Source organism: Thalassophryne amazonica, chromosome 12, assembly GCF_902500255.1.
Source record: "Thalassophryne amazonica chromosome 12, fThaAma1.1, whole genome shotgun sequence".
NCBI classification, from domain to species: Eukaryota; Metazoa; Chordata; class Actinopteri; order Batrachoidiformes; family Batrachoididae; genus Thalassophryne; species Thalassophryne amazonica.
The window spans coordinates 75,266,131-75,279,407 of NC_047114.1; the positions used below are offsets into that span (position 1 = coordinate 75,266,131).

Genomic DNA, 13,277 nt, shown 5'->3' on the forward strand with positions numbered 1-13,277 from the left:
AGCTGACAGAACTTGACATCTATCACCGCATCCTGCGATTCAAGAATTACATGGTGGCTATGATCAACAAGTCACTGCTACCAGTGCAGCTGCAGCTCCCCCTGCTGGGCAATGTGGTGTTTCTCACCCAGGGTCTAAAATACAACTTTGAGCTTATCCTCTTCTGGGGCCCTGGCTCACTTTTTCAAAATAAGTGGAACCTACACCCAAAGTACAAACGGAGTGGAAACCGCCTCGAACTCGCCCAGCAGCTTAGTAGAGTTATCTTGCTAATGGGTTTGGCTAACTTGCTGCTATGCCCCTTCATCCTAGTGTGGCAGGTGCTCTATGCATTCTTCAGTTACACAGAAGTGATCCGCAGGGAACCTGGTAGCCTCGGTGCACGACGCTGGTCCCTGTACGGTCGCTTATACTTGAGACACTTTAATGAGCTGGATCACGAGCTGCACAAACGTTTAGCCAGTGGTTACAAACCCACATGTCAGTATATGAACTCTTTCACGTCACCTCTTCTGACTGTACTCGCGAAGAACATTGCCTTCTTCTCGGGCTCAGTGTTGGCAGTGCTTATTGCGCTGACAGTCTATGATGAAGACATTCTGACGGTGCAGCACATTCTGACTGCTATCACCGTGTTGGGGGTGGTTATCACTGTCGCCAGGTGAGTTGTGAGAGTGAAGATTTAATTTTTTGTCTGGAATGCATTCATTTATTTCTCCCAGCTGATATAACTCTTCAGAAAGTCTTTAGTATTTTCCTTGTTACTTTTTATGCCCCCATGCAACAGAGTTATTATGTTTTCACCCCATAGTCTGGGCATCCATCTGTAAACTTTTCATTTCCAAACAATAGCAGTCTGATTGGAACCATTTCTTGGGGGACGATAAAGGAAGGTTCCTTTTGAAAATGGCTGTTGTCTGTTATCCACTATGGCCACTACAGGCACCAGCTATACTGCCGTTTCTGCAAAATAATTAAAGAATGCCTAGTCTGATTGAAACTATTTCATCTAGGGACCTAGTGGAAGGTTCCTTTCAAAATGGCCATCGTCTGTTATCCAGTGTGGCCACTGTGGATGCTATCTTGATTTTCAGTTTTTCACAATAAGAAAGAACATTTCATGGTGGCATATTCGGAGAGGTTAGATCAGAGGTCTCAAACCGGTTCCAGAAAGGGCCAAGAGGGTGCAGGTTTTCTGTGCAACCACCCACTCCACCAGGTGATTTCACTGATTAACTGATTCCACCTGCTAAAAGTGATGTTAATCAGTGAAATCACCTGGTGGAGTGGGTGGTTGCACAGAAAACCTGCACCCTCTCAGTCCTTTCTGGAACCTGTTTGAGACCTCTGGGCTAGATGATGTGTCCTTTTGAAAATGGGAGTAGGTACATCGCATAAAATTGTGGGGCAATGTTTCATGATACAAATAGAGGAGGTGATGGTCTAGTGGTTAAGCGTTGGGCTTCAGACCAGAGGATCCTCGGTTCATATCCCAGCCTGACCGGAAAATCAATAAGGGCCCTTGGGCAAGGTCCTTAATCCCCAAGTTATTCCCATTGTGTAGTGAGGGCCTTGCATGGTAGCACCCTGACATCGGTGTGCGAGTGTGTCTGTGTGAATGGGTGAATGTGAGGCATAATTGTAAAGCGCATTGAGCATCTGATGCAGATGAAAAAGCACTATATAAATGCAGTCCGTTTAAATAGACCCTACAGTATTTTTAAAGCACCAGACTTTTGCTATAGAAATAATTTCCAGACTTCATTATCACCTCTACTATAAAAACCATACACTTATCCTACGAGCAGGGGCATATGCCATGCTTTGCGTTGCTCTTGTTATTGTTGAAATACAATAATCAGTCTTCAAGTTGAGTGTGGCAGTTAGATGTAGGTCTAACTGTAAAAGAAATATTACTTAATAATTACTGTGTTCTTGTTCATTAAGCAGCCACAGATTGTCATTCAAAAATAATGTTATGCTGTCTTTTTCAAAAGAGAAGTGAAGAAGTAATCTTACTTCTTCACTTCTCTCATAAATCATTGTGTACCTGTCACATACCAGGTCCTTCATCCCAGATGAGCATATGGTATGGTGTCCAGAACAGCTGTTGCAGTGCATGCTCGCACATATTCACTACATGCCAGACCACTGGAGGGGCAACGCTAACAACAGCGAGACTCGCGATGAGGTGGCACAGTTGTTCCAGTACAAAGCGGTGAGGAAGGAAGAAAGAGACAGTATTCACACATTTGTTATGTGCAAGCTGAATGTATAGAGGTGTTATGCTAGTAAATGACATTATTGGTTAAATTGTGATGGGGGAAGAAATAACCAAACTTTGTCCATAAACAATGATGTAGAAACTTTAATGGGATGACTACAACTGTCAAGCTTCAAATGTTGTTAAACTGAGGTGTATATTATTATTATTATTATTATTTTATTTTATTTTTTTTTTTTTGTCAATTTTGTGACATTTTCTTCAAGCTTGATATTTGTAGAAGAGTTATTTCTTGTCACTGTCACAAATGAGATTGGTAATGTCTAAATCAAGGCTGCCCGATTTGGGGCCCAGAAGTCTTGTTTTGACCCACCATGGCAATTGACAAGCTCTCTGTAAATTACTTTTAAATTAGTTTAAAGAGTGGAGTGTTTGTCATTTGGAACTTTTATTTTAGATTTTGAATGTGTATTTTCTTCAACATATTCCATGCCTCCAGCATGGCTTCTATGCCAGTAATGTGAGTATGCATATCCACATTCTTTCACATGATAACTCCAGAATTAAGAATGATGGTATTTATCATGTTGGTATGTAAGTGATAAGATTAACTTTTGATCAATTAATGTAGGTATTGGGTAACATTTTCTAATATTGATTGACTGACTTTTAAAATACCTATTATGAATGGTGCTGGATATGGAAGTACAAGCTGTTGCTGGTCGGTCTTGACCTAGATTTGGAAACATTGGCTAGTGGATCATGATACCTGGTTGGGACAGCTGCAACAGGTCAATATGTCAGAACAAAATGTCATGTGATACCCAAACTAGATCAAAAATAAAAATAGATATGATGCAGACTGTGGAAAAATAGGCAGGCAGTGACAGTAGGGTCCCAGGAAGTGTCCCTGCTGTCCAAAAAACACAAACAAGCAAGCAAATTCAAATGTCAAATTCAGAACATGCCACGGCCTCAACATTATCTAAATTCTGGGCCTTTTAGTGAAGTTTAGGGCTAGTGGTCGGCGATCACCTTAGTATTTCTTCTGTTTTTCTTGTTGCCTAATGCTGACAAATTATGCTGTATTTGTTGTCTTTCCGATGCCTGATTCTGTTTTTCCTCTCTGTTTCAGCTGCAGCTCCATCCAGAGATGGGAGTGGTGTCTACTTCTGCAACCCTCCCGTCCTGTGCACCGGCAAAATTTCCTTTATATTTGTTTTGTAAATTGTGTCTGTAGCATGGCCCAAGCAGAGGGTCACCGGTGGAAAATCTTGAAAATTATCAGGGGTGCCCATACGTTTACATACAATTGTAAACTATAATTTGCTGCTATATACAGTAGTGTTCAGAATAATAGTAGTGCTATGTGACTAAAAAGATTAATCCAGGTTTTAAGTATATTTCTTATTGTTACATGGGAAACAAAGTACCAGTAGATTCAGTAGATTCTCACAAATCCAACAAGACCAAGCATTCATGATATGCACACTCTTAAGGCTATGAAATTGGGGTATTAGTAAAAAAAAACTAGAAAAGGGGGTGTTCACAATAATAGTAGCATCTGCTGTTGATGCTACAAACTCAAAACTATTATGTTTAAACTGCTTTTTTAGCAATCCTGTGAATCACTAAACTAGTATTTAGTTTTATAACCACAGTTTTTCATGATTTCTTCACATCTGCGAGGTATGGAGTCAATCAACTTGTGCCAGTTGATGTGTTCTTTGGCAAATTGTAACCTCTTCTGCACGTCTTTTATTTAAGAGGGACTTTGCGGGGGATTCTTGCAAATAAATTAGCTTCACACAGGCGTCTTCTAACTGTCACAGCACTTACAGGTAACTCCAGACTGTCTTTGATCATCCTGGAGCTGATCAGTGGGTGAGCCTTTGCCATTCTGGTTATTCTTCTATCCATTTTGATGGTTGTTTTCTATTTTCTTCCATGCGTCTCTGTTTTTTTTTTGTCCATTTTAAAACTACGCTGTTCTTCTGAACAATGTCTTGAACGTCCCATTTTCCTCAGGCTTTCAAAGAGAAAAGCATGTTCAACAGGTGCTGGCTTCATCCTTAAATAGGGGACACCTGATTGACACCTGTTTGTTCCACAAAATTGACGAACTCACTGAATGCCACACTGCTATTATTGTGAACACCCCCTTTTCTACTTTTTTTTTACTAATAGCCCAATTTCATAGCCTTAAGAGTGTGCATATCATGAATGCTTGGTCTTGTTGGATTTGTGAGAATCTACTGAATCTACTGGTACCTTGTTTCCCATGTAACAAAAAGAAATATACTCAAAACCTGGATTAATCTTTTTAGTCACATAGCAATACTATTATTCTGAACACTACTGTAAATGAATGCAATCGAATAGTGAAGGGACTGACACTGCACTGTGGTATAAATTCTCAGGTACCTGAAACTTTTGCACAGTACTACATATATGTTGAGACTAGATAAATGATGCGGTCAAGTGCAGTTTAGTAAGACTGAGCTATTTGAATAGTAACATATTTCAAAAAATGCTTTTCTGCCCAAACCAGGTTTTTATCTTGGAGGAGTTGCTCAGCCCTATTGTGACTCCCTTCATTCTCATCTTCCTCCTGAGGAACAAGTCTCTGGAGATCATTGATTTCTTCAGACATTTCACTGTGGAGGTGGTTGGAGTTGGAGACATCTGTTCTTTTGCACAGATGGATATCAGGCGCCATGGAAACCCAACAGTAAGTCTTCATAGGGGACCACATTGAATCCCCCTTATAGCAGTAGGATGAACCTCTGAGTTATTTTAGTGTGTTTGATATGCTCTTCATGCAGGTTTTTTGGCTGTATGTGCCTTGTAAAGTTTCTTTTGTTTTTTCTTTTTGGTTTACCTGTTTCCCAGGCCAACCAATGCATGCTTGTGCATGTGATGTATCTTTATACATCACATGCACAAGCAAAGGTTTACTTGGTTACTTTTAGGATTCTGTCCTTCCAAAATACACATCAGAATGGTTACCTGACCAAAGACATCCAAATTGTAGATTATCTGCTGTATCCTTGGAACCTATGCAGAAGATTTTGTGTGCAGATAAATGATTTATGTCCTTGATCTGTATATGTGTACAGCTTTCATGTGAAGTTTATATTGTGTCTACACTACAGCTGCAATGATTAATTTATTTTAATATATTTTAGCTATAAAATTATTTGACAACTGTTTTAATAATCAGTTAATAATTTTGAGTCATTTTATTTAAAAAAAAATCCTAATTTCACACACACACACATATTTCACAATTTCTTAAATGTGACTATTTTCTGGTTTATTTTAGGTTTCCTTTGTCCTCTCTGGCAGGGAACTGAATATCTTTGGGCTGCGCACAAAACAACATTCGAAGACATCTTTTTTTAAATTATATATTTTTTTAAAACTTTGTAACACCACTACACAAACACAACATCAACATAAAATATATCTGAGTAGCTCATTATTTTTTAATTATTTTGCTTAAACCATGTCCATTTTTTTTTGTCCATTTGTGATTCCCGTAGTCTCAGAGTTAGTTTGGCATTAGGAATATCAATGTTATCCATTGTTATCTTTTGATGGCACATCTGTTTTCCTCACTTCTTCATTATGCATTTTTTTTTTTTTGCCGCTGCTAACATAAAAGATATCATCTTGATCAATATTTTTCACCATTTGCTGATATTTTATGAACCTTACAACTAAACGTTTAGTGTATCGATTATTTTTCTTGATGACTTGATTGTGAAAGTAATCGTTTGTTACAGCCCTAGTCTGCATTATTTTTTCAGTGCAGAAATCCCCCACCACCCATTTCAGTAATGTTTCATGTCCTTTGACTGAGCATCCTGTTTGTTAGTTTATGTATTTATTTGATCGGAAGTAAGTCAGACAGTGATTGACTTAAAGTGTCCTCTGTCCTTTTGGGAGTCTTGTAGACTTGTCAAAAAGCAAATGGAGTTGTTTGACAGTGTCAGGTGCAGATATGTGCCCCAGTTGTTTCTCGCTAACAGACAAGTGAGTGAGTGACTCTTAACGGTCACATGATTGACAAGTGCATTTTGCCAAGCAATAGAGACAGCGTCAGTTGCTTTGATTGGATTGAGAGAGTCTTTCTGAAGTTGACACTCAACAAGCCGAAATGTCAGAGAATATTTTCTACGTTGTCGTGATTTGACATGTAGCTGTGGTTGTTTCCACAGTGGATGTCAGAGGGCCAGACAGAGGCTTCTGTGTACCAGCAGGCAGAGAACGGCAAGACAGAACTGTCCCTCATGCACTTCACCATTAAGAACCCTCACTGGCAGCCTCCACAGGACAGCTCCGTGTTCATCAGCCACCTGAAAGAGAAGGTGCAGCACGATGCGCAGGGAGGCCCCTCCCCCCAGGTGCTGCTTACCCAAGCACCTTTCTGCTCCTCCCTACAGTCCAATGAGTCTCGAACAGTGGTGAGAAACATTCACAAGCACCATCAAGCAAAAATATGCGAAGTTTAAAACATTATAAATAATTTTGCATAGATTTAGACTATAAATGTGGTAAAAGGAACAATTGCGTGTTTTGAGAGTGCAATTAAAGGCAAAATACTGTTGGCAATCAAACATCTGATTGCTCTACTCGCCTTTAATATTTGTTCTGTTTACAAGAAACCTTTTTTTAATTAGTCAGAGAAGTTGATCCACGAAGGTCAACAGTCCAATTGCCCCAGAAGACAGAAATCCACCAGAAAATTCCACTAATGGCCTACTTTTTAACTTATCAATACACTGTAAAACTGAATGAGTTAGTTGAACTCAAACCATTTGAGGAAACCAATTGCCTTAAACCATTTGAGTTTGTCAACTTAAATAAAATAAAAAGTGACAAAAAAAAAAATTCTGCCTAAAAAAATTTGCATTACATTTTGGATTAGATTATTTTTGATGCATTCTTTGGTTTACTTGTTGACTCTGCATTGTGTTGTTATGACTCCGCCCATTCGCTTCCCTTGGGACGCAAACTCATGATCTCCTGCATGGAAATCGGACTCTGTAACCAGAAGGCTAAAACCCAGGGCTCTGGCCTTGTGACCAGAGAATTCTTTTGTGCTGTTGGGAGTGAGGTTTATTAACTACATATGCACAGCAACACCTGCTGGCCTCCGTTATATAAACTCAATTAAAATGGAGTGTAAATGGAGAATAAAATAATATAAATAATAAAATGGAATGTAAATGGAGAATAAAGTGAATGGAATGCACTGGAAATATATCACCAACACATAAATGCCCCAAAACTTTAAATGCACTTAATGGAACTGAGTTGTTATGACAACAACTCATTTTTGAGTTAGTTTACAGTAACAGTGTACATTAGTGAGACTAAAGGTCTGAATCAATAAGGCTAGCTTAGCATATTTTTACATTTTTTTGTATGTATAATTTAATATCTGTGTTCCATCTTTTTACACATTGGCTTTCATCAGTTTCTTAAAGATGGATGTAGTGAAAGTAAATATATCAGGTAGTGAATGCAAAATTGAAACGAGTATTCCAAAACATTCTGAAGCCTGTGCTAAATGGGGTCTCAGCCCATCACCAACACCCAACTGTTCCAAAATGTTCCAGTTGGTTTCTCCCTTCTGGTGAAAGAATAGAAGCTCAGTGTTTTGTTTCACAAATGCTACTTAAATTACAATCACAAAATAAGTAAAGGTTGCATGATTTATGGGTTACTTATGCTGTGGTTGCTAGTTTCCTTTTGAATCTCTGTATAAATTACAACATCATTTGTGGAATATTGTTTTTGACAGAGCCTGATGATATGAATGATGATGGAAAGAGAAAATATTCTGAGAGAATATTTGAGTAAGAGGAGAACCAGTGACAGTCCCTGCAGTTGAACAGATTATTTACTTGACAGAAAGTACTCAAGCACATCCCTGTAACTCCATTATAAAATCTATCTTCATACAAAATTATTATATAAACAAACAAGGATATGCCAGTTACACATCAGGTCCAAGAGAATATATAAATTCATTCAGTCATCTTCTATAACCACTTATACCAGTTAAGGGTCATGGTGAACTGGAGCCAATTCCAGCGGTCATTGGGTGAGAGGTGCGGTTCACAGGACCACATGTAGACAAACAAACACACCAACTGTCAATTTAAAGTTTTCATTTCACCTAACCTGCATGTCTTTGGAAGTGGGAGGAAGCCAGAAGGAACCCAGGTGGGAAGCAATCCCACTACCTTCCTGCTGTGATGCAACAGTGGTTACCACTAAACCATTCTGCTGTCCATATATAAATTGCCTATATATATATATATATATATATATATATATATATATTTTTTTTTTTTTTTCATTTTCTGGTTTGTTGTGTCCAGCCTGATAATCTGCTGGCCAGTGTCCTAGCCCACCCCATCCTAACTGCATCTGGATTACAAGGTCAAGACCATCGCTTCATCCCACCAAGCACTGCAGCGTCTGCTGCTGCCAGTGTCCTGGCATCTTTGTCCCCCTCACAGGTTGTACACAGCGGCCGTGGCCACTCTCACGGCCTCCTGCCCTCATCTGTCCAGCCTGAGAGCAACGTGTACCGCAGTGATCACACTGTCATGGACAGGTATTTATCAGGCCCTGGGATTTCTACTGGCTTCACAACAGACTCATAGATTTAACATGTTTGTTGAAAGAAGGCTGTGGAATTTGTGGTTCATGCAGGGTTTTGTTGTTGTTGTTGTTGTTGACGACTTGTTTTTTTTCTCAGTATGTCTCACAGTGAATCCCGCATCCGGAGCAGTGCACTGCTCTCTGAGTTTGCCTCAGCAGAGATGAGTCTTCATGCCATCTACATGCATGAGGTAATTTCCTGAAAAAAAAAGAAGATGGCTTCCTGGTTCTACAAGTGACATTAAAGCTAGGTTGTCCTTGTTTTTCCCCCCTTTATTATATGTCTCTCCCATGGTCTGTGCTGCACTTTTCACATACATAATACTGCATTCAAAATAAGTTGGCATATCAAAGACTGACACACTGCCACTGTTAATTATGGCTGTGAAACGTGTACTTTCATGCCTCATGACTCACAGACTGCAGCCGGTTTGAGTTCATGTTGGTTGCAATTTGATATCCAGTGGTGATGAGGAGTGAAATTTTTGATGGAAAATAAATTGTAGGTGGAATATACAGTGTATTTAGTTGCCCACTTGTCTCCATTGTGCTGAACACTTGTCTTTTCAGCTCCACCAGCAGAGTTCCCACCCTCAAAGGACTCCAGGTCAGTGGCAGAATCCAGTGCCAATGCGAGATCTCCACACCAACACAGGTAAACCCAGATGTGGCGTTTAAATTTAATCACACAGCGTTTACATTCTTCCATAAACAGAACAAACACACACAGTGTTTGATGCGAGAGGTTCCAAATTTGAAATTGCTGAATGCTAATTTTCTAAGTCTAAAACCACTCTAGCGCAAATTATTATTATTTTTAAGGTCAAGTATACGCAAACAAGCAATACATCTATTTTCATGTTCTTTGAGTGTTCCAACACAGTGTTTTCATCAGGTTTCCAGACACATGGTGCTTTTCCTGCCCAGCTTGGTGGATGGAGAGAGGAAGAAGAGGAGGATGAAGATCAGGAGGTTTACAGCGGCACTACTTCAAACCAGGATACCAAGAGTATTTGCTAAAGTGCCTTATGTCATAAGGTATACACTCAGTCTTTAAGGATTAAGCTTGTGTGTGTTCTGTATTTTCTTGGTCTATATTCTCTTTATTGAATGTAATAACTGTGACCTTTTATCAGGCAGCAGATACATATTCATTTATTTTCTCTCTCTTTCTCTTCTGATTTTTTTTTTTTTAATAGTGTTTACATTTTGCTTTCTTCAATGAGCATTGTGGCCTTTGATGATTTTTGTGGAGAATTTATCTTGGACCTTTAAGGTGTCATTAAAAGGCTCTTTGAATAACCACTGTTTCTGCACCGCCATGCCTCATCCTGTCGCATCAAACAGACTATGGCATCAGGGAAACCGTACGTCTTCCGTCCTCTTCATTGTAATATTGTCCTAAACTTGTAAAAATGACTTGTGCAGAAAAATGCATATAGTAAAGACAGCATAGTGTATTCCTGAGAATACTGTGTGATGGCGGGCTGTCACAGAATGCAAAAGCCTCACCTCTGCACAACTCAAGCATTTGTGTGGTTGGACAAAAGTCTATTGGAAGCTTGAGTGGTTTGTGTTACCAAGACTGCAAGCATTGTGACAGCTGCCTGGACATTTTTAATCCATAAAGACAAAAAAATAAAATAAAATCAGATTGTGCTATAGGACCCTTGCGATTTGTGAATACACTTTTGTGTCTTATTTTTCCTTTTAAAAAAAGCATTTTTACTACGGGATCTAATATTTGAAAAAGATACCAAGTATTCAGAAGATGTGTACTACAAAGTCACCATGTGTTTCTAACAAAACAACTACAACAAGCGTGTTTAAACAACACGCCCACTTACTCTGATACTGCTGCGTGTGTTTAGTAAGCCTAAAAAAATAATTTTCTTTTTCATTATTAATACATTTGTAGATGGTGTATTGCTATGCTTCAACCCCCGCATACACACTTGGAATCAAAATCCCCAAAACCCAACAATGTATATGTTTTCATTGTGTTTAGTCATTTAAGGTTGTCTCCCATTGCCCATTTTTGATACTCATTTGTTTATGTTTTTTGACCAAAAAAAATTTGGATGCTCAATCGGGGCCTGAACTCAGGTGTAATTAGTAGTAAAAGTAGTGTTGTTGAACACTGTGAGAAATCAGGAAAATTTTAAAACATGTTTTTAAAACGTCTGTGATGTCAGGATTAATGATGATCCACAAAAAGAATTGCATTTAACTGCTGCATATCAGGGTCATCTTTTGGAAAAGTAGGTAGAAGTGGACAAGCAGATGCACCATGCAGTAGTTCTTTGAGTAGAAGCCTCCTTCTGATTCTCCTCTGGGGAGGTGAGATCAAGTAATTAAAGTGGTGGACTTGTGACCAGAGGATCATCAGTTCAAATCCCTGTCACACTGGAAAATCAGTAAGGTCCTTGGGCAAGGTCATCAGTCCTGACGTTGCTCCAAGTGTACAAATGAGCACCTTGTATGACAGCACCCTGACATCAGTGTGTGTGTGAGAACAGTGAATGTGAGGCATCACTGTAAAGCACTTTGAGCATACTCCATTTATCATTTAAAATGAAACCCTGCATAAGACTGTCACAGCCAGCCTTCAACAGAAGACAGGGTTGAGATGTTAATAGAAACATTTTAGCTTTTTAGGAAAGTTTGGGGAAATACGCAGAAGTACTGTTGTGATCATGCTCAAAAACAATCACGTAATGGGAATCGTATGTGCTCTTGTGTATCTGGCCGTACTCAGTTACACTTGCATATAAGCTTATATAAAATAGTAGGCAATACAAAATTTGCCTATAAGCTGATACAAAATAGTAGGCAATACAAAATTTGCCTATTACTTTAAGAAATCAGGCCTGATTTTCCCAATTTTGAAATGGGGATGGAAACTGGGGCCAAAAATCGGCAACGGGAGACCAACAGTAAATAGGGGCAACTGTAATTTGATTTGAATGGCAAAGTGTAAATGGAATCTACACCATTTCCTATTTGTAGTCAATGTCCAGTTTTCTTTTTAAAGTGTGATTTTAGGTGAAACAAGGCTGTCTTGGAATTGGTGAGGAAGAACGTTCTTCTCACCACAACACGTGGTGGTTATTTTACAAGTTTTGGTTTTGCTTATTTATTTGTTTGTGGCCTTGCTCTAACATGCACACATAAAAAATAAGACCCGATCAACGGGGCTGATTTTTCAACGCTTGCATGTACAGCTTTAGGTTTAGCGATTCTAGGACAAATGTCCCTCTCACAATTTGTTTTATACTTTCTAAGAAAGAACGCACGAGGGGAGAATAACTTTGACAACTCATTTGTTATATTTAGCTTTATTTATTATTACAGGTTTTGTCCAGATATTTAATTGATGTGTGTTATTTATTTGGAAACACTTTGTTTTAGAAAAGCTTAGCAAAAAAAATATTGTTGGAAAATTGGCCTTGCCCAAGCTAGCTTTAAAAATCGTGCAAGTTAATCTATCTGCTATAATGCTTTTATGACTAATATGTAAGATAACATGCACAGCTGCATGATGTTGAAAGTGATTAACATTTAAAGTAAGTGGCTAAAGTATAACTTTGCCTATTTTTATTGTATTCTACACAGACCTCAGTAATAGGATGCCATCCTACACTACTGCAAGACTTCAGAGGCTGCCATATATTTAGCCTACGGGGCACGGGGGTTAAAAATATTCAGTTTAATACATTTTTAAATATATGTAGTTGTTCTAATACAGAAGAAGATGATAGTTATAGCTGGGTAACTTTAACTTTATTTTCACCGAGAGAAAATGTACTTCATACTGTATACTTGCATCAGTTGACTTTTATGGCCAGGTCTCAAAAGGAATTTTGGTCACTCCATTGTGGATGACCTGTTCTTATTGTTTATATATACATAAAGTATTTCCACTGGTGTTACCATTGGCATGGTCTGTCACATGAGGGTTCTTACAGTAGTGTTCAGAATAATAGTAGTGCTATGTGACTAAAAAGATTAATCCAGGTTTTGAGTATATTTCTTATTGTTACATGGGAAACAAGGTACCAGTAGATTCAGGCTATTCTCACAAATCCAACAAGACCAAGCATTCATGATATGCACACTCTTAAGGCTATGAAATTGGGCAATTTTAGTAAAAAAAAAAAGTAGAAAAGGGGGTGTTCACAATAATAGTAGCATCTGCTGTTGATGCTACAAACTCAAAACTATTATGTTCAAAATGCTTTTTTAGCAATCCTGTGAATCACTAAACTAGTATTTAGTTGTATAACCACAGTTTTTCATGACAGTTTTTCATCACATCTGCGAGGCATTAATTTTGTTGGTTTGGAACAAAGACTTTGCTCATTTACTAGTG

The 13,277-nt window shown here is 38.6% G+C and overlaps 1 protein-coding gene across 1 annotated transcript in view; it reads left to right on the top strand.

Annotated features, from left to right (window-relative positions):
* The window catches only part of atg9b (autophagy related 9B), a 19,437-nt gene extending 8,813 nt beyond the window's left edge, over positions 1 to 10,624 (top strand). Inside the window, exons 6-14 of the mRNA XM_034182925.1 lie at positions 1 to 661; positions 2,065 to 2,218; positions 4,776 to 4,955; positions 6,448 to 6,693; positions 8,620 to 8,858; positions 9,003 to 9,096; positions 9,476 to 9,560; positions 9,801 to 9,943; positions 10,105 to 10,624. The exon at positions 1 to 661 is cut by the window's left edge and continues 88 nt beyond it. Coding sequence (XP_034038816.1) covers positions 1 to 661; positions 2,065 to 2,218; positions 4,776 to 4,955; positions 6,448 to 6,693; positions 8,620 to 8,858; positions 9,003 to 9,096; positions 9,476 to 9,560; positions 9,801 to 9,925 — 1,784 coding nt within the window. The 3' untranslated portion in view covers positions 9,926 to 9,943; positions 10,105 to 10,624. The remainder of the gene's footprint in view (positions 662 to 2,064; positions 2,219 to 4,775; positions 4,956 to 6,447; positions 6,694 to 8,619; positions 8,859 to 9,002; positions 9,097 to 9,475; positions 9,561 to 9,800; positions 9,944 to 10,104) is intronic.
* Positions 10,625 to 13,277: the final 2,653 nt, after the last annotated feature.